Raw genomic sequence first — 21812 nt, 5'->3', positions numbered from 1 at the left:
TCTGTGTGAATGCTCCATAACAGACCCACCCCCGACGTTGGCTTTTAAGACCGTGCCTATTATTACTTTCGTTTCATGAGCCTATCAAGCTGTCCAGAGTAGGACAACGCTGCGCCTGAAGTAAGTTTCTAATGTAACTATTACAACAAGACTACCAGCAGTAGGCTATTTAAGTCATTCACAATACTATTTGGACAATAATTAATGTACATTTGTATTTCAAATAAATCGACCATCTAGGTTTAGCGATAGAAGTGAGCTCATGTCGTTGCAGGCTACTTGTAACTCAATGTCCAAGTATTTTTTTCTCCGAATTTCGATTTTTTGTTAAACGTAGGTCTTAAGTTACGAATGTTATGTAAAAGAGTGATATATAGCCGACCATATAATGATTCTTATTGTAAGGTAGAAGTTTCGCATCCCTGTTTTTATTTGCCTATAATTCGTGAAATGAAAGTGAAAGTGCAGCCTACTGTGTTGTGGTGCACCAACCAGTGATGTCCTGAGTTTTACCTAGTCCCTTTTCATCAAATTCCTGTTCACTATAATCAACGATTGCGGTTACGTTCGGTAACGCTACGTTAGCGTGCACGAACCATTAGCCTATTTTCTATACAGTCTCTGGAGCTGGACAACTGAACTGATAGGTGGTTAAAGTGAAATGGCTGACACAACAGATCAGGAGACTCCCATGGAGGTGAGTTCATTGAGCATTCAGAAATACAACCAGATAGAGTGAAATTCATGTATTCCAATTGGTATTTTGATTTAATAATCTGTGTCTACATTGATTCCTGCATGGATCCATAATGGCTCTCCAAGGTTGATCCATCAAACCCTACAGTAAGTTTCTGCTGTGTAACAGATTTAAGTTTCAGGAAAGTTTATTACTATGAAGGAATTACTTGCCTCATATGTTTCTTTTGAAACAACATTAGATGATGGTTTGTTGCGTTATCATTTTAAGATGTACAGTATGGTTATCTCATTAGACACTGGAGTTGCTGGTAGCCTCTTTAATTAACCTCTTGTTCTCCTCCAGACAGAGGCTGACATGACTTATTCCATGCCTCAAGTGACTCCATCAGTAAGAGACATTTGTTCTACATCTGAAATTCATCAGAACCATGATATTCTCATAGTAACTATAGTAACTCATACCCCCCTATTTTGACGATCTGAAACGCAAGTATCAAAACGCAAAGCGCAAGTAACTTTGTGGGCGTGACTTCAGCTTGGTTGTTATTTTGCCGGCGGGATAAATGACTTTGCGCTTGGCGCAAATCTAAAAAGGGTTGGTCTGAAGTAGCTACATTACTAATGGGTGTGGTTTGGGCGTAACGTGCAATAAACCAATCAGAGCATCATCTCACATTCCCTTTAAGAGCAGCGCTTGTTCCATAGCGAATTGCTATTATAACGGCGGATTTGCCAGGCGCACGCCAGAGGTTCACAGCCGAGGAGATCGACGTTGTCGTCAGGGCCGTAAAAGATAGAGAAGTGACATTGTATGAGAAAGGCAGAGCAGTTTTCTCATTGCACTAAATTGCCCACTCATGCTACTCATTCAAATTATTATTCTTATTTTTACATATATATATATATATATTGTTATATTTTTAAATTGTTTAGTTCTTAGAATTAGTTTAAGTAATGTACTTAATTTATACCAGCATATGTTTATTGTTTGCACCTTCCTACCACAGCAAATCGCGTATTTGTGTAACATAAGCTTCATGGCGAATAAACCGAATTCTGATTCTGATGGGCATGGGAGAAGAAACCTAACCAAATTAGCTTCGGTTAAACAGTCATGGGAGGAAATCGCTACCGTTGTTACAAATGAAGTTCACATACATAGAAATTTATTATGAAAATATTTTTATAATCATTGAAGAAATGTAACACGCCATAAATCAAAACAAAGTAACTTAGCTTCGCAGAAAGAAGACCCTGGCCTCGCCAGCAGTGCGCACGGACCAAGCTTGCGCCCTTAAAATAGCATCTGAATAACGCGCCATTGACTTTAAACCACGTTTTTCCTGGTCAGTGGCGGAATTGGTTTTCGGGAAACTGCATAATAGCACCAGGGAACGTTTGCGCCGGAACACGCCTCCTTTTTCGCTGAACCGCCCACGGGAGCGCAAAGTCATTTTGATTTGCGTCTGTGGAGAGAAAAGTTGGCTTTGCGTCGAGTGCAAACTAGGAATGACACTTGCGTCGTTGACTAAGTCAATTGCGCTGGGTGCAAGATAGGGCCCATAGTGCGCAAACTGATCACAATCAGATCACAAGTACTGCCTGTTTGTTTCATTCATGCACCAAACCAGATACAATATTATTATCAAAAGGACGGTCATCTCATTGGAGTCACAGAGTTGATCTCTGTAAAGTTCTGATGTATTCTAGCAAGGTAAAGTGATACTTCATCGCTAATCTCCTGTAGGCTCCCCCACAGAATCTGATAGGGCAGCATCATGCTTCTACTGCCTCAACTGGACGGCCAGATGCAACATTAGACCACCACAGGACTACTGAGGTAGATCTGCTTCCAGCATCCACCTTCTCCACCTCAACCTTGGAAAATGTTAGTCTATCTCTTTTTTTTATTACAATGAGAATCTGAGCAACTTGTGCCTCTTCAGGGTTATAAGCCTTTTGGTATCCATTAACTATTAAGAGCTATATTTAAAATGTATCATAAAACATCAAACGTGAGTGAAGTTTCCCCATTCAAGTAGCTCTATAAGGATTTGACACGTCTTCTTGTTGGTTTTGTAGCATCAGCCTTCCAGAGCGACACATGTGGATGGTCGGGATGATGGGGCTGGTTCCTCAGATATGTCTGTGGCCCCAACTGTTTTGGGTACAGTCTATGCCAATGTGCAGTGGCTTAATCAACCTGTACCACGGAAAGCTGACAAATATCTACAAAAAGCCCTACAGAGATGGTTCAACAAGGACTTTGCTGTGAAGACAATTTCATGTGATTCTTTTTCTCTGATCGGTGACCAATTTACGTTCAAGATGACCCTTTCAGAGAAGAATGAAGATTTGTTAAATGGTAAACTGGAAAGACAGTCAAGCTGTTGATGTGCTGTTTAATATATTTCATGATTCATTCAACTTAAGAGTGTGAATGTAAATATCATAAGACATGCATTTATCCAAACATATAAAAGTAGAGGTTTCAGATTTTAGACCTCATTATTATTATAACAACAGCAAAATAAAATCCATATTCTTTACAAATGTTTCAAGCTTTAGATGCCCTACCGAAAGAATTGGACCTGTGTGTTGAAGACGGTAAAGGCAATAGTCAGAATTGCAAAGTTAAGTTTCAGAAGACACCACCCAAACAACCTGAGACTGAGAAGCATGTATGTATAGTCAAATTCACTGCTCTGTTAATGGTTATTCGTTCAAAAATTGAATACTTACAATGATTACTGTATATCAAATTGAATGACAACCATAATCTACATTTGAGTTTTGCATTGCAACCCCCCAGATCTCAAAGCAAGAAACACATGCAGCTCCAAATGACCGTTCTAATGGAATGGTGCCAAGTGGACGAGCAGGGAGGGAGTGCAGTCTCCCTCAGGCCATCTACTGGTACATGACCTCAGCATATCCAAACGAGCTACAAAGCATAGAGACAAAACATAAAGTCAAGATTCAGGCAAGTGTAAAAGTGACCATGCAAGAGGCCCAGGCTACAAACGATAATCTACATACAAATGAAGCACTTGAAGAGTTCACCAACCTTGTGCAGAAGCATGCAGGGGATATGGAAAGCTTCACTATCCATCTGGATCAAGTGGATTCAAAGTACCTACTTGATGCGCTGAAGAGGGATCCCAGGTTGCTGCTGTCTCGTTCCTCTGATCAGCTCAGTATATTTGGGCCTAGTGAGAGCATAAGGCGAGTTCAGAATGTCCTGGGCAATAATTCCTCAATACATATGCCGGCATTCTCTGGGGCGTCTGGTTGGCAGCCTAAAGATCATCCCCAGAATATCACTATGGATATCAAGGACCCCGTGGTAACCCGTGGGCTCTCCATGCCCCTGAGCCTCTGGAGGTTATTGGAAGGGGCCTATTGTCAGAACATAAAAGACATCCAAGATAAATTTGGTGTGAAAATGAAGTGTGAGCCCTCTGATGGTAAAGTCCTAGTGAGAGCCAAGCCCAGTGATGGACAGACAGTTTCTCTAGAGAGCCATGCCCTCAGAGCCCTGATGCACATCTACCAGAGGGTTGCCACGTCAACCATGAGCTGCAGCCTGCTGGCTTTTGATCAGAAGGCGGCTGTAGAGGACATGCTGGGGGAATTCCTCTCTCTGCACCCGTATGTTTGGACAGAAGGGAACTCTGGCTCCTTGAGACTGTTTGGCCTACCACAACATTTGGGTCCTGCTGTCACTGCGTTGGAGAGGAAGATGGGAAGGCCTGTTTTCAAGGAAGAGGACAAGCAGAAGATCCTATACTCTGGAGACGCCAGCTCCAGCGCTACAACAGCTAGTGACGGAAGGGCAGGAGGCGGAGCTACAGGAAACGATGATGAAGAGTGTTGCATTTGCCGGGAGACATTTAAAAACAAGAAGACGTTATCATGCAACCATGGGTTTTGTAGCGAGTGCCTGGAGCAATCAGTGGCGTCTCTAGGTCCTACCTGTCCTTTGTGCAAGCATGTGTTCGGGTTGATGAAAGGCGATCAGCCTAAAGGGGTGATGAATGAAAGGACAAGGAACGATAGACTACCTGGATTTAATGACTGTGGCACCATAATCATTGATTACAAAATTTCGGGAGGAATTCAATCGGTAAAAGTTTATAATTCTCTCATTATTATGTAAAAATATATCAGAAGTAGACTATTAGCATGCATTGTTTGCCACTTCCTTTTAAAATAAGTCCTTTTATATGTATTTCTTTATTCTTTATTTCTGCATTATCTTGCATTCAGGAGAGGCACCCCCACCCTGGAAAGCCTTTTCAAGGGACTTCCAGAACAGCGTATCTACCAGACAACAAGGAGGGCCAAGAGGTATTGAGGCTGCTACGGAAAGCGTTTGACCAGAAGCTTATCTTCACTATTGGGACATCCAGAACTAGTGGGGCAGAAGACGCTGTGACCTGGAATGACATCCACCACAAGACCAACCTATATGGAGGCCCAGAGCAGTATGAGATAATACAGATATTTGTGTTTCTTACATACTAGTATTATACTTGGACCAATATGCTGTCCAATATGCTGTTCATTGGTCCAGGAGACATTCTCAAAATTTAAGTGAAAAACTCGGGGCGCCCAATGTGCTAGGACCGCCACTGCTTCCGACGTATTGTTGTAGAAGGTTATATAAGAAACCAAATGTTTACTCTTCGACAGGTCAGCAAACGCTTTGTCGCCTCGATTTGTTAAAACGATTTGTTTGTAAACCTCGACCCAGGGGCGATTCTAGGATCAGACCTTTAGGGGTGCTCAGCCCCCGCCCCCCAAAGAGAATGTGACATGAAAACAGTGCCTTGCAAAAGTGTTAAACCCCCTCGCTAATATAAATCCCTAATTTCACTGGATAACACTTATTACATGTATGTATTATTATGCAAAATATTGAATTAATGAAAAAAATAAGAATGTTCCTTAGTGAACTACCAGCATCAAATGTTAATGAGCACCCCTAAAAAGGGTCTAAATCGCCCCTGCCTCGACCTACAGGTTCGGTTAACAATGGTTTGAACAAATCTCGGTTTACAAAGGCATTTACAGACCTGTCGAGGAGTAAAAATGTGCATTATATCAGTCAGGATTGCATTAGTAATAAGCTCTCTCTATTTATTCCTTATAGCTTAGTACTATAGATACTGTATTTCAACATTTGATTTAAAACATGAAAAACTATCAACCAATGGACTGCTACTATAGCCTACTCATACTTGTACCGTTTCATTCCCCCAGGTTTGGATATCCAGATGATGGCTACCTGGCCAGAGTGAAAGAGGAGCTGAAATCCAAAGGCATCGAATGAAGACGTTTAGAGTCCAGCGCCTGTGCCTGGAGCCGTCTGACAGCTGTCAGATATTCCAGGTGTAGAACAGTCCAATGCCACACCAGGGTTTTTTGATCTTTTAAAGTCTTGATTTGTATTTTTGTTTTGATGATTACGGGACATATCATGGATATTTTTATATATATATATATAATATGGCCCTCCTGTAGATTGATTCTAAATGGAAATGTCTATGGAAAGTATAGTATGCAAAGTATGTTTAAATCAATTTCTATTCCTTATCATGCACAGTAAGGAAAATCCAGAAAAATTGGTTGTGCACTTAATGCAGTGACTAATGGGACTACTGATGCAGAAACATCCAGGTTCTACTGCCCTGTATGAGGTATCCTAAAAAGATAACAAGCATGTACTGTATTACCCCATGCATTTGTTGCTGTGTCAACCATATCATTACATATGAATATACTTCATACAAAAAATATGTAACAAGTGGTGCTGATAACCGATTAGATTGCACCCAGGTTCATCAACTTGTGTTATAAAAATGTACAATGTTCACTTTAATCTGTATTCACTGCTGATTATGTTTTGGGTTTGGAAAATGACAATAAAAACTACAGAGAAGGCTGTGTTTTTTCTTTGCATGTACAGTAGATCCTCCTTTGTCTACGATAACTGCATACTCTAAAGAAACAGGTTGCACCTCTAGTTATCACAATAAGATACCTTTATGTGTCCCACTATGGTCATTCTATTAGAATACATGTGGGGGAAAAAAAGACAAAATCAGCAGGTAGTTTTCTGTACAGTTTTTTAAATTTTATTTATAACAATATCTGTTATTTAGTTTGTAAAGTACTCCAGCAAAAATTAAAACATTATTCTCTTTCCAGAAGAAAGTCTGAGCCTCCATGCATTGTGTACTATAAAAGCTATGTGTCATTTCTCATTAAAAAACAAAGACTAATCAAAAAACAACCTTTCAAAAAATGCATGTATGATTAAGCAAAATTGCTCTTTAAGTCAAATGATTGTACTCATCTCTTTTCTCAATTAAAAACAAGACAAATGTGACAGCATGAAATCAAAAATAACACTTGCTGACAGGTACAGTAAGCAAAATAAGGATTTGTTATTGGTTACTCTAGATACTTGAAGGTGTGTGTTTGTTGTTTTTACATGCATTAATAACATATGGCTGATCAGCCCTTCTGACAGAAGCAGCATTTTGGGACCCAGCGGCGGAGCTTAAAGACACGTCAGGGCGACCGGCAGGGACGGCAGCGGTAGCAGCAGCATGACACGGGGACAGGGGACAGGGGACAGAGATATGAGGAGGGGGAGGGAGGGGGGAGGTCGCAAGGCAAAGAACAAAGGAAACAAATGCACATCAGAGAGAGAAGTAATACAACATTTTAAGAGCACGAACCTTCTTCCTTTTTAAGATTGAAGAAGTACTTTGCATTGACAGGACGAGATGGGCAATCTCACGCCCTTTAAAAATCGACGGAAATTATTACTGACGTACACTAGACCAAACTCCTTTCACCCTCCCCCCGTCAGCGCGGTTGTAGAGAAGAGCTGAACTGTCCACTAAAGGGTGTACATACTATAGGTGACACTAGGCTAGTAAAAAGTGCCATTGTCTGTCTCACACTTGTCTGATCAGTCTCTTTGCTCTGGCCTCCTGCAGCCTAAACCCACCAACATTCCAGCCATGAAAGGATTGACAGGCCTGGAATGTGTAACTCTTCATCAACATACCATCTCTCCCCAAACACCTTGTTGATGGTACCTCGACATCACATGAGCCCTAAACACTTTTAGGTTATATAAACAAACACAAATTTACCTGCTTTACATTTTACGGCTTTTATACACACCATAAAATATGAAGTCTGTGCAAGGAAGAAAACAATCATTTCATGAAAAAAATTCTCTGAGAACATTGTGGAAATACTGAAGTTGCCATCTGGTTTCGACAATTAGCACGTGCTGCACACAAACCGTGCTATGTTAAACCTGCCTCACTCACTGCCACCAAGACAACATTGGTACCAACTTACAAAACTTTGAGTTTGCTTTCCCCACTCAAAGACAACATAAACAACAGACAGTTGGCACTGGTGAAATGGAACAATGTTTTTCTCTATACAATTCATACAAAAATAAAAAATTAAAATTGCTCCAATAATGATCCTTTTCATCTAATTTTCATTGTCTTTCCATTTCATTTTGCACAGAGGTAGTGGCTATTTAGGTAAAAGGGAAGGGACAAAAGAGTAAATTAAAAATATCTTATAGAAAATGTTTTGTTCATTTGACCAGAATCTGAAAAGAACAAAATATAATACTGCAATCACATACAAAAGTAGTCCTTCATTTTTGTACATTTTATACAGTGTTCACGCTTTTTTTTTGTAGAATTTCTTTCAGTTTTTCTTTAAAAGGCAAAAAGAGGGGTGTGTCTGGAATGGTCTAACCCAAGCTATGGACAGTCTATGTCAGCGGGTCCACCAGTGGCTCTTCATCCCCCCGCGACAGCAGCTCCTTCTTTTCGTCTGTGCTGGCCAGAGAGTTGCGGCTGTTGTGGGCTCCCATGTACAGAGTAGCGTACACTGGGTTGGTGAAGTTGGTTGGCTGGTAAGAAACAACGGTAGAAACTCTTAATTCCCGAATATAAATGAAGGGTGTGTGTGTGTGTACTGGTCTATTTCCTACCTTGTCTGGGTCAAGTGTGAAGTCTGCATCTAGCAGCTCTCCAGCATCATCGTCCGGCTCGCCCTCATAGATCTTGTAAGCCGGGTTTCCGATCTCCACGTTCATGGCCCCATTGGTCATCCTCTGGTGCTGGAAGCCCTTTGCTCTGCACACACACACACACACACACAAACACACAACACACACAGGGAAAAGGTCATGGCTGTGGTCTCCTCTGCACTCCTGAGACAAGCTAACATTGGAAACCGGAGACACCAACACAGCACAGGTGAGTGGGGCTTAAATGGTCACATCACTGTCACCCAGGAAGCCTGTAACCAAGCAACAGCACAGGCGCCCAACAAACCCAGCATCTGCCTAGACACACACACACAGACACAGACACACACACACACACAGACACAAGCCGACTTGACACACAGAAATAATACAAAAAACACAGTAAATCTATAGATACTGTATATAATCAGCATTTACATCTAGTCAATGTTGGATTTTCATATTGCATTTTCCAAACATGGCTTGGAATAATGCAGGGCGAGTGAGTCTCAGTGTGACAGAAAGCAACATGTGACGGGCCACAGCCCTGAGCTCTATGACACTGCAGTAGGGTAGGGCACAGCATGTGGGTGGACAGGCTGGCTCTGCTGTGCCATAGACAGACAGACAGATCTATGACTATAGATCACCACCCTGGCCCCCCTGAGAGGAGGGGCGGCTGGGGGTCCTGCTCAGGGATGCGGGACAGAGAAAGAGAGAGAGAGAGAGAGAGAGAGAGAGAGAGAGAGACAGAGAGACAGAGAGACAGAGAGACAGAGAGAGACAGACAGAGAGAGATTGTAGCGACACTGATCACAAAACACTATACACCAACCAGCAAAATATGTACTGTTGATGGAAGTAGAGAGGGATGGACGAAAGAGGGCCAGAGAGAAAGAAAGTGAGAGAAGAAGAGGAGGAGGAAAGGGACACGTTTTGCATGAGAGCATGGAAGGAAACCATAACCCTGGCAACTGTTACCGCGAGTGCCTGGAGCAGGCTTTGCCCGACCTGCTAGACCTGGAAGGAGAGAGGAGGAGGGAAGAACGGAGGAGAGAGAAGGAGAGACCGGTAAAGCAAGACAGGCCAACAGGAGAGAGCAGGAGGTCCACTCATCCCAGTGCAGTTGGAGCGTCTTCCTGTGTGTGCTGACGTCACTCACCCTCTCATCCTCCTCCTGTACCAGATCAAGGCCCCCCCGGCCAGCAGCACCAGCAGCAGCAGCAGCACCACTGGGATCACTATGGAGGCCGTGCCTGCATGACACACACAAACAAACACGCGTGTGCGCACACACATATTCGTTTTTTTATGGTATTGTAGGAAACCCAATGACTGTTGATGATAAAGCAGCAGAGTCCACTCACGTCCACCCGTCTCTGGGGAATCTGAAGTGGACGCCACCACTTCACAACGATGTCCCTGCCAGCCAGATGAACACCTGCGAACACGCAACACGCTGGGTCACACCAGACGCAGGTGGTGGTCTGAGGCTAACATGATGGGGGGGGAACACACACTATAGCCACGTGTGTGTGTGTGTGTGTGTGTGTGTTTGGTGTGGACGCACCTGCACTGTGGGAGCTGTGTGCGAGGGTTCACCGAGCACTGGCCGTTAGCACAATACTCCTCACAGTTGTAGCAGCTGGGCTGCACCCTGCCACTGGTACAACTATGGGACACACAAGCCATACAGGGTCGGGACAAGCATCGATGGACAGGATGTTTGGGTGTGTGTGTTCATTTGATAATAAGCCAAAACATACAGCATAATGCTGCTATAACGACCTGTGTGTGTGTGTGTGTGTGTGTGTGTGTGTGTGTGTGTGTGTGTGTGTGTGTGTGTTAGTATGTACTCACTTGCAGGTGACATCTCCAGTGGACAGGAAGGTGTTGGTGGGGATGCACTTGCCGTCACGACAGTAGTGACACTTGTCCACCTCACAGTTGTTGCCGATGTACTGAGGCAGACAGCGACACTGTCGAGACCCGTCGGCACTCTGCAGACATGTGCCTCCGTTGAGGCAGTGGCCCTCGCAGCTGCCTGCTCACACACACACACACACGTCAGTACTGTACAGGAACATCCAACAGAATACCCATGACAAGCCTGCTTTTCTGTACAAGAAGCAGTCAGTTTAAAGTGGACAAACCCAGCCACATGGAGGATCTGAGCTAGCTAGTAGACGCTCTGGTTTGGGTGTGAAGGTGAGAGAGTGACAGGGCAACTCACGGTACTGGCACTGATCTCCCATGAAGTCAGGAGGACAGTGGCAGGTGGGCTGGTTGCCGGGGCTGACGCTGCAGTTGCCGGCATTGTGACAGTAGTTCTTACAGGTGTGCAGGTTACAGCTGGGTCCTGTGAAGCCAGTCAGACAGCGGCAGGTCGGGGCGCCTGGGGACAGACAGAGACAGACAGACAGACAGAGACAGACAGACAGAGACAGACAGACAGACAGACAGAGACAGACAGACGTGTAGTCAGACATATGGATGGTGAGTGTAAGGACAGACAGTGGACAGAAGGTGTGAGGGTAGGCAGAAAGGATGAACGCGCTGGCTCTCACCTGTAGGTGAAGCACTGCAGGTGCCTCCGTTCTGACAGTAGTCTCTACACTGGTCGATCTCACAGCGGTCACCTCCATAGTTGGGCTGACAGCGACATTTGGGCTGCTTGCGCGCGTTCAGGAAGCAGCTGCCTCCGTTCAGACACTGGACGTTGCAGGGGCCGCTGGGCGGGGCTGGCGTGGGGCCACACAGCAGAAGATGCTCAGTGGTCATCCCAGGTAGGGGCACATAGAGCAGAGACAGAACTACTCTGGTCCTAGTCTCAACACATGGTGTTGAGGGCCAGCTGGCTCACCTATAGGAGACAGTGTGGGCGTGGGGAGCTCCACACAGGTGCCGTTGTCCAGAGTGCGCCCGTTGGGGCAGGTGCAGACTGGACCACTGGGGCTCAGCAGGCACAGCCACTCGCACTTCTTCCTGTCACATGGGTTAGTCACTGAGAGGGGGGGGGGGAGAGAGAGAGAGAGAGAGAGAGGGAGAAAAGTGGGGATGAGAGACATAGGGAAGTAACACAATAGTCTGTGTCAGTCTATCCATTAAACCTTTTATGATCCAAATCCCCATTCCATGAGTCAGTGTTTCGGTGTTCTGCCCCAGGTACTCACTCTCTGGTTGTTTGTTGCGGTGGTAGAGCACAATGTCTGTGGCGTGGTTCATGCCGGTGGTCAGATTCTCCATGGGGCCTTTGCCAAACTTGTTGACCCGAAACACAAAGTTGTTGATGTAGGTGACGCCGTAGATGTAGTCCTCAAACACGTCTATGCTGAAGGGGTGGTGGAGCTCTAGGAGGAAATGAAGAACATCCAAAATGAAACATTGATCGTCTACTTTGTAACTAAAACTAATCAGCTGTGCCAACAGATACCAGGTGCACAAACCAAAAAGTGTCTTTGAAGACGACTCATATTTTATCCAGAAACAAACAAGGACGTGAGGCCACGTATTGTCCTGTACAAGCCACATGACCGCAGAGAGCCACTCAACTGTTCTTAATGCTGGAAACGGCTATGACAGCGTCACTTCCATTCAGCCTCACACTGCCAATCACAGACAGCTTGGCATCAGCCCAATACAGACGCTCGTTAAAGTAGTCCACCGCCAGGCCTGGAGAGAGACAGAGATTTATTCAAATGAGACTCTTTAGTTCCAGGCAAACACATCTCCATCACCCCGACATCAGACGGGTGTACTGAGCTGCCCGTACATCAGAGTGAGAGTGTGTTACCTGTGGGCCACTGGATGTTTCTGTGTACCAGAGTCTCTCTCATGGTCCCGTCCATGGCAGCAGTCTCAATCTTTGGGTGATTTCCCCAGTCGGCCCAGTACATGGTTCTGAAGCGGACGAAACACAGGGTGACCACTCAAACCCACCACGCGGCACAGCTCCACACTCCCCAGTGACACCCCTCCCCTCCCTCTCCCGCAGCCTGACTCACCCTCTCTGGGGGTCCACCACGATGGCGTAGGGCTCGTCGATCATGCCTGAGATGAGGGTCTTGCGGTGGCGCCCGTTCATCTGGGCCACCTCGATGACGTCCCTGCCGGAGTCCGTCCAGTAGAGGTTCCCTGCCACCCAGTCCACCGCAATGCCACGGGGCATCTTAAGACCTGGGATCTGGACACACACACACCCACGCTCCAGTTCAACAGGCTGGTTCAACTGGTGTGTGTGTGTGTGACATGGAAGGACGCACGACAAGGCACACATGCAGGTGCGCACACACACCTCCAAGTTGGTGACTCTGGAGTCGCTCTGGCGGCGGTGGCGGTTGCTGTTGGGCGAGGAGGAGGAGGAGGAGGAGGAGGAGGAGGAGGAGGAGGAGGAGGAGGAGGAGGAGGCGGGCAGCTCGTAGGAGGAGATGCGCCCTGTGTGCCAGTTGGTCCAGAAGATGCGGTTGGTCTTGACGTGCAGGTCCACAGCGTCGATGCGCACGTTGGCGTCGCCCTGGAACATCTGCTCATAGCGCCAGCTGGGCATGCCGGGGTCCAGGCTGCGGATCTCGTTGTCGTCGGCGATGTAGAGCACCTGTCTGAGGTCTGGGACAAGAAGGGGGGGTGAGAGGATGGGGAGAGGGGGAAACAAGAAGGTCAACAGGACAGAATTACACAGACACACACTCATACATCCCTCCATATATGGAGGTGTAGTGTGGGAGCTGTCCTCACTGTCAGCCTTGCAGGTGCTGTTGATCCTGGTGAAGTACTTGTGACAGCTGCACATGTAGGAGCCCTTGGTGTTGTTGCAGATGTGGGAGCACACTCCAAAATGCTTGCACTCGTTCTTGTCTGTGGAGGACAACCAGAGCACAGGTTAGAGAGCCCACAAACCACCTCCCGGTCCCAGCTGGAGCCCAGAGGAGCATCGAGGCTGTAGTGAGGGCGGATCAGCCTTCCAGCACCTTCACATCGGTTCTGTCCGCTGGGGTGGAAGCCAGGCTTGCAGGAGCAGAAGGCGTCTGTGCCGTTGACCACGCAGTGCGCCTCGTCCCCATCACCGCACCCCGTCCTGTTGCTGCGACAGTCCTGCTCGGCATCTATAGGCACACACACACACACACACACACGTTACATTTAGTCATTTAGCAGACGCTCTTATCCAGAGAGACTTACAGTAAGTACAGGGACATTCCCCCAGACAGACTAGTGGACTAAAACACAGACGGACCCATGCGCACACACACACACGCGCGCACACACACACACCCTAACCTCCGGATGTCTGAGAGGCACCACACACACACACACACCTTTCTTGTTGCAGCCGATCTCGTCAGAGCCGTGGTCCTTGCAGTCGTTGAAGAAGTTACAGCGCAGGTTGGAGCTGATGCAGCGGCCGTTGGAGCACTGGAACTCATCCTTCTCACACACGGGGATGGCAGGAGCGCTCTCTGGAGGAACACCAGGGGCATCAGTACTGGATGGCCCCTCAGACTGGCCCCTCAGACTGGGGCCTCAGACTGGGGCCTCAGAGGGAAGCTGGTCGTCCTAGTCTGACTGTAGGGAGGGTCTGCGTGACCTACATTTACTGCTAGGGACTTCTTAGTTTAAGGGGGTTGTACATCTATTTACTGTTGCCGGGAGAACACTCACTGCAGTTGAGCTCGTCACTGTTGTCCCCACAGTTGTTGACACCGTCACAGCGCTTGGATGCTGGCAGGCACACACGGTCGTTATGACAACGGAACTGCCTCATGGGCGGACACTGGAACTTGGCTGAATGGTGAAAACAGAGAGAGAGAGAACAGGGAAATAAGAGCTGCTGGATGACGTGTCAGTCAGCCAGCACAGGATCCTCATGGACGGATGGATGCTGGATGGATGCTGGATGGATGCTGGATGGATGCTGGATGGATGATGGATGGATGATGGATGGATGACTTACTGCACTCCTCAGGGTTTTCATCAGAGTTGTCTCCACAGTCATCCTCACCATCACACTTCCAGGCCAGGGGCTTACACAGGGTGTTGTTACACTGAATCTCATCCAGGGGGCAGTGTCTCGCCACTAGGGAACAGGGGAACCAATTATTACGTGAAACGATTAAACATTACTTTATCCATCTGTGTTTTTGTATGTGAGTGTGTAAGTGTGAGTGTGTAAGTGTGAGTGTGTGTGTAAGTGTGCGTGTGTGTGCATGTGTGCATGTGTGTGTGTGAGCTTCACCTCCACTGTCACACTTCTCCTCGTCGCTGCCGTCCATGCAGTCTGCGTCGGCGTCGCAGCGCCAGCGAATGGGAATACAGTGGCCGTTCTTACACTGGAACTGATCACTGTCACACTTCACATCACAGCCGTTCTGCAGAACGCACACACAGCACCCAAATCAACTGTCAATGAAACGTGTGACCGGACCTAGATGTGGTAGAACGCTGACTCTTGGTGGAGTTGTACCTCATCTGATCCATCAGCACAGTCATGGTCTCCATCACACTTCCACCTCCCAGCGATACAGCGCCCGTTGGTACAGGAGAACTCGCTCTCCGAACACTGCCTGGGTGCTGGGGGCGAGGAGGGGACACGTCAGACACAGCGGAGAGAAAACTAACTCAGGGGGGGGGGGGGGGGGGGACAGCGAGGTAGAGGGATGTCGCTGAGGAAAAGGACAAATAGATGTCACAGTGTCTGGACAGACAGTGTCACATGGCTGAGCTCCCAGTGTGGACAGTCTAGACAAGACACAGGACGGGCTAGGCTCATGAAAAGGCTGAGAGCTGGGGAGGGAACCACCTCAAAGGTGGAGGGACAGAACTGGGAGGGAGGGGATGCAGAGATCAGAGAAGGGAGTGGGTTGGTGGTTCGGAACACTAGGGGGATAGGGAGCAAGGGAAGTGGGCAGATAGGTAGTTAAGCAGACAGAGAAGGAGGTAGGTATGGTAAATACAGTAGGAAGGTAGGTGGGTAGGTACAGTAGGAAAGTAGGAGGGTAGGTACAGTGGGCAGGTAGGTAAGGGAGTGGATGGTTGTGCTGATAGTGAAGACACCTACCTCTACCCAACGCCAACAGGCAAGTGTGAAATGCAGAATAAACATGAGATGATGTGAGATGTGCAGATGATCACAGAACAAACCAATGTAAACCTTATTCATGCAGTTGACCATGCTGTAATGTAATGTACAAACACACTGTTCACACACGCACACAGCAATCAGTGAAAACTCCACGATCAATGTGACTGGCTCTGTCCACATGGGGTCATGCGGTCGAGCTTAAGCTGTACAGAGGCCAGTGTGGGTGAGTCAGGGGCCCCAGAGCACAGAGGGGACTCACCACAGTTGTCCTCGTCAGAGTTGTCCCCACAGTCGTTGTCATAGTCACAGTGCCAGCGGCCAGGGACACAGCGGTTGTTCTTACAGCGGAACTGGTAGGGCTCACATGTCCTCTCATCTGGTGACACACACACACACACACACACACACACACACAGGGGTTATGCTTCTGCTCACCCCTTCAAACTGTACCCATCTCCTCTTGTTTTCGTCCTGCAGGACTTCCTCCCTCCATCCTCACCACACTCCTCTTTGGGCTCGTCTGAGGCATCTCCGCAGTCGTCCTCGCCGTCACATTTCCATCGAGCGGGGATGCATCGTCCTGAGTCCTTGCAGCGGAACTCATCCACGCCACATGTCATCTGGGCTGCAGAGGAGGAGGGAGGAGGAGAGAAAAGAGGAGAAACCAAAGCAAAACAGAGAGGGAGTTTAGATACGCAAACCAGAGCATGAAGGAAGACGGACAGTGGATAAAGGGAGGACAGGGGGGAGAGAGAGAGAGAGAGAAGACACATGAGCTGGCCCTTCTTACTGCAGTTGGCTGGCTCGTCAGACCCGTCCACGCAGTCGTTGTCCCGGTCACACACCCACACACGTGGAATACAGCGCTTGGTGATGGCACACTGGAACTGGTTCGGAGCACAGGTCACCTCGGCTGTGAAGACAGGCAGAGAGCAAACCTCAAAACACGGGACACAAGCCAGTCTGAGCACCACTGGCCTGGCGCTTGACATTAGCCACCAGCTGGATGTAGCTAGCACCGCCACCGGGGACGTGAGAGGAGCAGCACACTCACGGCAGTCCTTCTCGTCCTCCCCCTCTCCACAGTTGTCCTGGCCGTTACAGCGGAAGATCCCCGGAATACAGCGGCTGGGGTGGGTGCACTTGAACTGACTGGGCAGGCACACGTGGATGTCTGCAGTACACAGAGCAGTGGGAGAGAGAGTGTGGGAGTGTTGGGGAGAGAGAACAGAGAGAAACATGGAGAGAACAGCGTAAAAAGACAAGACAAGGTGTGTTTTAAATACACCAGATAGAAAGTCATGAGGTGTGTAGGCGAGCACGCGTGTGCGTGTGTGTGTGTGTGTGTGTGAACATACCACAGTTGGCCTCGTCAGAGTTGTCCTGGCAGTCGTTGTCTCCGTCACAGATGTAGGCGGGGTTGGTGCAGATGCCTGTGCCACACTGGAACTGTCCGGGTCTGCATTTGAACCCAGCTAGAGAAAGACACGCACACACACGTCACCTCTCGTCCCCAGGCTCAGGGTTCAAACAGCTCCAGGAGAGACTCCTGCTGGTTAACACAGCCCAGGAGGAGGGGGAGGGACTCACGGCAGTCTGCAGGCTCGTCTGAGCGGTCTCCACAGTCATCCTCTGTGTCACACTTCCACCAGAACGGAATGCATTTATCGTTCTTACACACAAACTGACACGGGGAGAGGGAGAGAGAGAAAGAGACAGAGGGATACAGAGTATTCATGATAAATAAAAAGCCAATAGAGCAGGATTCGAGCCGTGTGTGTTCCATCAGGGACCAGCAGGGGGAGCTCACCTGACTGGCAGTGCAGTTGGACATGCACTGTTTCCCATCAGCGGCCAGGTAAAAGTTGGTGGGACAGGCACACTTGTGGCCCCACCCAGGGGACAGCAGACACAGGTTACTGCAGCCCCCGTTGTTGGCCTGGCACGGATGGTCTGCCACTGGGGGATAACCACAACACACACGGGCGCCAAGTGACAGGGGGTTAGGTACAGCTCAGCTGTCGACTGCAGATCAAGTGGTTACAGGTTCAAACCCCCCCTGCGTACGCTGCTTTGCATACAAGCCTCTCATAAATGAACCCATTCTGATGAGTGTGCAGGGGGACCTACTCAAGGCCTCGGGCTGGCGGTAGGGGTGGTAGATGTGGATGTCCATGGGCCTGTGCAGGGTGGAGATGAGCTGGGTCTTGTTGGTGCCCAGGGTCTTGTGCGCTCTGTTGATGGACTTGGTCTCCCAGTCCGTCCAGTAGATGTACTCCTCGAACAGCGTCATGGCAAAGATGTGGGGGATGTCCTGGCTGAGGACTGGAGCGGTACACACACACACACACACACACACACACACACAGAAGTGAACAAATGTTCAGAGGACCCATGGCTTGGTGTCCAGGGCAGAAAGCCCTCAGTATCCCTGAGTGCTCTACCTGTGTGTCTGTTGGTTCCGTCCAGGCTGGCAAACTGGATGTAGTCCTCCCTGGCGTCGGCCCAGTAGATGCGGTCGTTGATGAAGTCGAGCGTGAGGCCGTTGGGCCAGGTGATCCTGTCCTCCACGATCACGCTGCGGTTGCTGCCGTCCATCCCAATCCTCCCGATGTGGGGGTTGTCTCCCCAGTCAGACCAGTACAGGTACCTGGGGAGGACAAACAGCGCTCAGGATCAGTGTAAGTATAGAGTCATGTGTATGTTCTAGAACAGTGGTTCTCAACCGTGGTCCTCAAGTACCCCCTGTCCTGCATGAATCAGGTGTGTTGGAACAGAAATATCTAAAACTTGCAGGACCAGGGTTGAGAACCACTGTTCTAGAATATGTTCCATCATCTGCAGTCCTGATTGGTCAGTGCATGGTGCTGATGTCCTGATTGGTCAGTGCGTGGTGCTAATGTCCTGATTGGTCAGTGCGTGGTGCTGATGTCCTGATTGGTCAGTGCGTGGTGCTGATGTCCTGATTGGTCAGTGCGTGGTGCTGATGTTCTTACGCGTTGCGGACGTCCACCGCCACAGCCCTGGGCTCCTTCAGCCCGGTGTTGACCAGCACGGTCCTGTAGGCTCCGTTCAGCTTGGACACCTCGATGGTGTCCCGCCCCTTGTCACACCAGTACAGGTTCCCTCCCACCCAATCGACCGCCAGGCCATCAGGGTTGCTGAGCGATGTGCGGTGAAGAACCTGTCCCAGAGACAATCACAACGTTTCTAGTACGTTCCGTTCCAGTTTCTCATCTTCACAGCGCGTGACACATTTTCAGTGACGTGCCCTGGTGCCAGACAGGCCCCCTCCCCCCCTGTGTACCTGCACGTCGCTGCCGTTGATGTGCATGCGTCGGATCATGCTGCCCTGGGTGGTCACGTCTGTCCAGTAGATCATCTGCTGCCGGTAGTCAAAGTCCAGAGCCACCGCATTGTTCAACCCCTGTCACACACACACACAGTTCCAGTTTAGAGAGCAGTTAGCTGCATGGTAGTGTGTTCCGGAGCGTGATGCGTCCCCGGTGGTAGTCACCTGTTTCAGCAGAGTGTAGTTGGTGCCGTCCAGGTTGAGCTTCCTCAGGTAGTAGCGGTTTGCAAAGATGAGGAAGGGCTCCACGTCTGGAGAGATGACAACATGACACCCAGGTTGACAGGTCTCACACACACACACACACACACACACACGTACACCCCCCCCCCCCCCCCCCCCACCTCCCCCATACGTGGTCTTTACCGGAGGTGGACTTGCAGATGGTGGGGTCGTGGGGGCTGAGCTGGAAGCCCTCCACACAGAGACAGTGGAAGCTGCCGTGCGTGTTGATGCAGCGCTGGGTGCAGGGGTAGCTGGTGGTGCACTCGTCCACGTCCACACACGTCTTCCCGTCATCCTTCAGACGGAAGCCGGGGTGACACCTGCACTGTAGGGGGAGAGAGGGAGGGAGACAGGTGGGCAAAGAGAGAGAGCGAGGGAGGATTAGAATATATATTTAACATGGCTGTCCGTGCTGTAGTTCACTGTATGACCTAATCAAATAATGAGTCAAACGATCCCTAATAATCTCTGTATAAACCTCATCCCCTCGTCGCTAATCATCCCTCTATACCTTCTCAACAGCATGTTGCCCATGCTCACTGATCCCTGGAAGGAGACTTGAGCTAGCAGCAGGCTGTATGGCGTGAGCTAGCGGCAGGCTGTATGGCGTGAGCTAGCAGCAGGCTGGACGGCATGAGCTAGCGGCAGGCTGTATGGCGTGAGCTAGCGGCAGGCTGTATGGCGTGAGCTAGCAGCAGGCTGGACGGCATGAGCTAGCAGCAGGCTGGACGGCATGAGCTAGCAGCAGGCTGGACGGCGTGAGCTAGCAGCAGGCTGGACGGCGTGAGCTAGCAGTAGGCTGTATGGCATGAGCTAGCAGCAGGCTGGACGGCATGAGCTAGCAGCAGGCTGGACGGCGTGAGCTAGCAGCAGGCTGTATGGCGTGAGCTAGCAGCAGGCTGGACGGCGTGAGCTAGCAGCAGGCTGGACGGCGTGAGCTAGCGGCAGGCTGTATGGCGTGAGCTAGCGGCAGGCTGTATGGCGTGAGCTAGCGGCAGGCTGTATGGCGTGAGCTAGCGGCAGGCTGTATGGCGTGAGCTAGCGGCAGGCTGTATGGCGTGAGCTAGCGGCAGGCTGTATGGCGTGAGCTAGCAGCAGGCTGGACGGTGCTTACCTTGAAGCCGATCTTCAGGTCCTCACACAGCTGGGAGCAGCCGCTCAGCTTGCTGTTCAGACACTCGTTGATGAAGCAGTTGAGCTCGTCGGAGCCGTCGCCGCAGTCGTTGTTGCGGTCGCACAGCAGCGTCTCGTTGATGCAGTTGCCGTTGGCGCAGGCGTGCGCTGTGTCGTTACACTTCTTCTCTGTCTCAGGGACGAGGGAGGAGCGGCCGGCCGGCGGGGGGGGAGGGAGGAGGAGGGAGAGAGGTTACAGGGTGAAGGAGACTCAAGGTGCGATGCCTGATGCACAAACACGACAGGTCAGTGTCGACGGCGGTGGCGTTTCCGCGGAGCGCGTGTCACACCTGGGCCAGAGCAGCGGGGGTTCTTCGGGGCCTCGTCAGAGCGGTCGTGACAGTCGAAGTCTCCGTCACACTCCAAGTAACTCTGGACCAGGCAGCGGCCGTTGGCACAGCGGAACTCGTTAGGACCACAGGTGCGGTACTCTGGAGGAGAGAGGGAGGGAAACAGAGGGCCGATGGGAGGGGCGGGGGGGGCAGAGAGAGGGACAGAGGGGAGTGGGTTACCGTCGAGTTTCCGCCCCAAATCTCGCCACCACCAGGACACCAGCAGGACGTCAAGGTTGCCGTGCCACTCACCACACTCCGGAGACTCGTCTGAGCCGTCGCTGCAGTCCTTGTCGTGGTCGCACACAAAGTGCTTGGGGATGCACTCCCGGTTCTGGCACATGAACTCTCGCTCGCTGCACGTGTTGTTGAACACTGAGACACACAGGAAACATGCGATCAGTCCGGCACACGCTACAACGGGAACTTCAACCTGGGGAGTGACGGGTCCTGATGGAGCTCTCCCGCCAGGTCATCGACCGTCCTGCTCACCACAGCCTGCCTTGACCCCCTCATCAGAGCCGTCCTGGCAGTCCTTGTCGCCGTCGCACTTCCAGCGCTGAGGGATACACACGGGAGAGCCAGGACACTGGAAGGCCTCTGGGCTGCATGTCTTATTAGCTGTGGACCAGACAGCATGTGGGTGAGCAGGAAGGGAGAGAAAGGGGAGCATTAGAGGATGACCCTGGCCAAACAGGTCCAAGTGTGTTTGTGTGTGTGGGTGTGTGTTCCTGGGTACATACCACATTTGGCCTCGTCCGAATTGTCCTGGCAGTCGTTCGCTCCATCACACACCCAGTGGCTGGGGATACAGCGGTGGTTGTTACACTCAAACTGGTTGGCCTTGCAGAACTTGTCTACCAGGGAGAAAGA

The 21812-nt window shown here is 49.7% G+C and overlaps 2 protein-coding genes across 8 annotated transcripts in view; one reads left to right on the top strand and one right to left on the bottom strand.

Annotated features, from left to right (window-relative positions):
• Positions 1-68: 68 nt before the first annotated feature.
• dtx3lb.2 (deltex E3 ubiquitin ligase 3L b, tandem duplicate 2) lies at positions 69-6643 on the top strand. Of its 6 annotated transcripts, none has more exons than XM_084706303.1 (10): positions 69-120; positions 619-697; positions 823-843; positions 1043-1087; positions 2447-2587; positions 2782-3064; positions 3262-3380; positions 3512-4825; positions 4969-5186; positions 5965-6643. In XM_084706303.1, the coding sequence occupies exons 2-10, from the start codon at positions 662-664 to the stop codon at positions 6032-6034; spliced, it is 2247 nt and encodes a 748-aa protein (XP_084562429.1). In that variant the 5' UTR covers positions 69-120; positions 619-661; the 3' UTR covers positions 6035-6643. The 6 variants fall into 6 exon arrangements, with proteins under 6 accessions (XP_084562429.1, XP_084562432.1, XP_084562434.1 ...); XM_084706304.1 differs by having other exon boundaries at positions 94-120; positions 586-697; XM_084706306.1 differs by having other exon boundaries at positions 88-697; positions 2447-2539.
• A 173-nt stretch (positions 6644-6816) lies between these two features.
• The window catches only part of LOC146272794 (low-density lipoprotein receptor-related protein 1-like), a 79360-nt gene continuing 64364 nt past the window's right edge, over positions 6817-21812 (bottom strand). For both annotated transcript variants that reach the window (XM_084705904.1, XM_084705905.1), the window contains 39 exons: positions 21683-21796; positions 21432-21560; positions 21192-21314; positions 20898-21038; positions 20549-20736; positions 19576-19759; positions 19375-19460; positions 19165-19284; positions 18854-19041; positions 18302-18507; positions 17988-18182; positions 17668-17816; positions 17448-17541; positions 17216-17332; positions 16912-17031; positions 16648-16770; positions 16357-16482; positions 16117-16233; positions 15240-15346; positions 15012-15144; positions 14730-14852; positions 14438-14560; positions 14095-14235; positions 13747-13881; positions 13514-13633; positions 13074-13384; positions 12784-12962; positions 12573-12679; positions 12332-12451; positions 11953-12129; positions 11643-11783; positions 11347-11520; positions 11013-11174; positions 10640-10823; positions 10350-10451; positions 10147-10220; positions 9942-10035; positions 8741-8885; positions 6817-8659 (listed from right to left, as the gene is read on the bottom strand). In XM_084705904.1, coding sequence (XP_084562030.1) covers positions 8519-8659; positions 8741-8885; positions 9942-10035; positions 10147-10220; positions 10350-10451; positions 10640-10823; positions 11013-11174; positions 11347-11520; positions 11643-11783; positions 11953-12129; positions 12332-12451; positions 12573-12679; positions 12784-12962; positions 13074-13384; positions 13514-13633; positions 13747-13881; positions 14095-14235; positions 14438-14560; positions 14730-14852; positions 15012-15144; positions 15240-15346; positions 16117-16233; positions 16357-16482; positions 16648-16770; positions 16912-17031; positions 17216-17332; positions 17448-17541; positions 17668-17816; positions 17988-18182; positions 18302-18507; positions 18854-19041; positions 19165-19284; positions 19375-19460; positions 19576-19759; positions 20549-20736; positions 20898-21038; positions 21192-21314; positions 21432-21560; positions 21683-21796 — 5513 coding nt within the window. In that variant the 3' untranslated portion in view covers positions 6817-8518. The remainder of the gene's footprint in view (positions 8660-8740; positions 8886-9941; positions 10036-10146; positions 10221-10349; positions 10452-10639; positions 10824-11012; positions 11175-11346; positions 11521-11642; positions 11784-11952; positions 12130-12331; positions 12452-12572; positions 12680-12783; positions 12963-13073; positions 13385-13513; positions 13634-13746; positions 13882-14094; positions 14236-14437; positions 14561-14729; positions 14853-15011; positions 15145-15239; positions 15347-16116; positions 16234-16356; positions 16483-16647; positions 16771-16911; positions 17032-17215; positions 17333-17447; positions 17542-17667; positions 17817-17987; positions 18183-18301; positions 18508-18853; positions 19042-19164; positions 19285-19374; positions 19461-19575; positions 19760-20548; positions 20737-20897; positions 21039-21191; positions 21315-21431; positions 21561-21682; positions 21797-21812) is intronic.

Source organism: Hypomesus nipponensis, chromosome 9, assembly GCF_054491055.1.
Source record: "Hypomesus nipponensis isolate SF chromosome 9, ASM5449105v1, whole genome shotgun sequence".
NCBI classification, from domain to species: domain Eukaryota; kingdom Metazoa; phylum Chordata; class Actinopteri; order Osmeriformes; family Osmeridae; genus Hypomesus; species Hypomesus nipponensis.
This window is presented reverse-complemented; position numbering and strand designations above follow the sequence as displayed.

Bases quoted from the DNA above. Each gene is read 5' to 3' on its own strand.
- dtx3lb.2 (XM_084706303.1), top strand. From the start codon at position 662: ATGGCTGACACAACAGATCAGGAGACTCCCATGGAG. The intron at 698-822 runs GTGAGTTCATTG...TGGCTCTCCAAG, and splicing joins ATCAGGAGACTCCCATGGAG to GTTGATCCATCAAACCCTAC. The intron at 3,381-3,511 runs GTATGTATAGTC...GCAACCCCCCAG, and splicing joins AACCTGAGACTGAGAAGCAT to ATCTCAAAGCAAGAAACACA.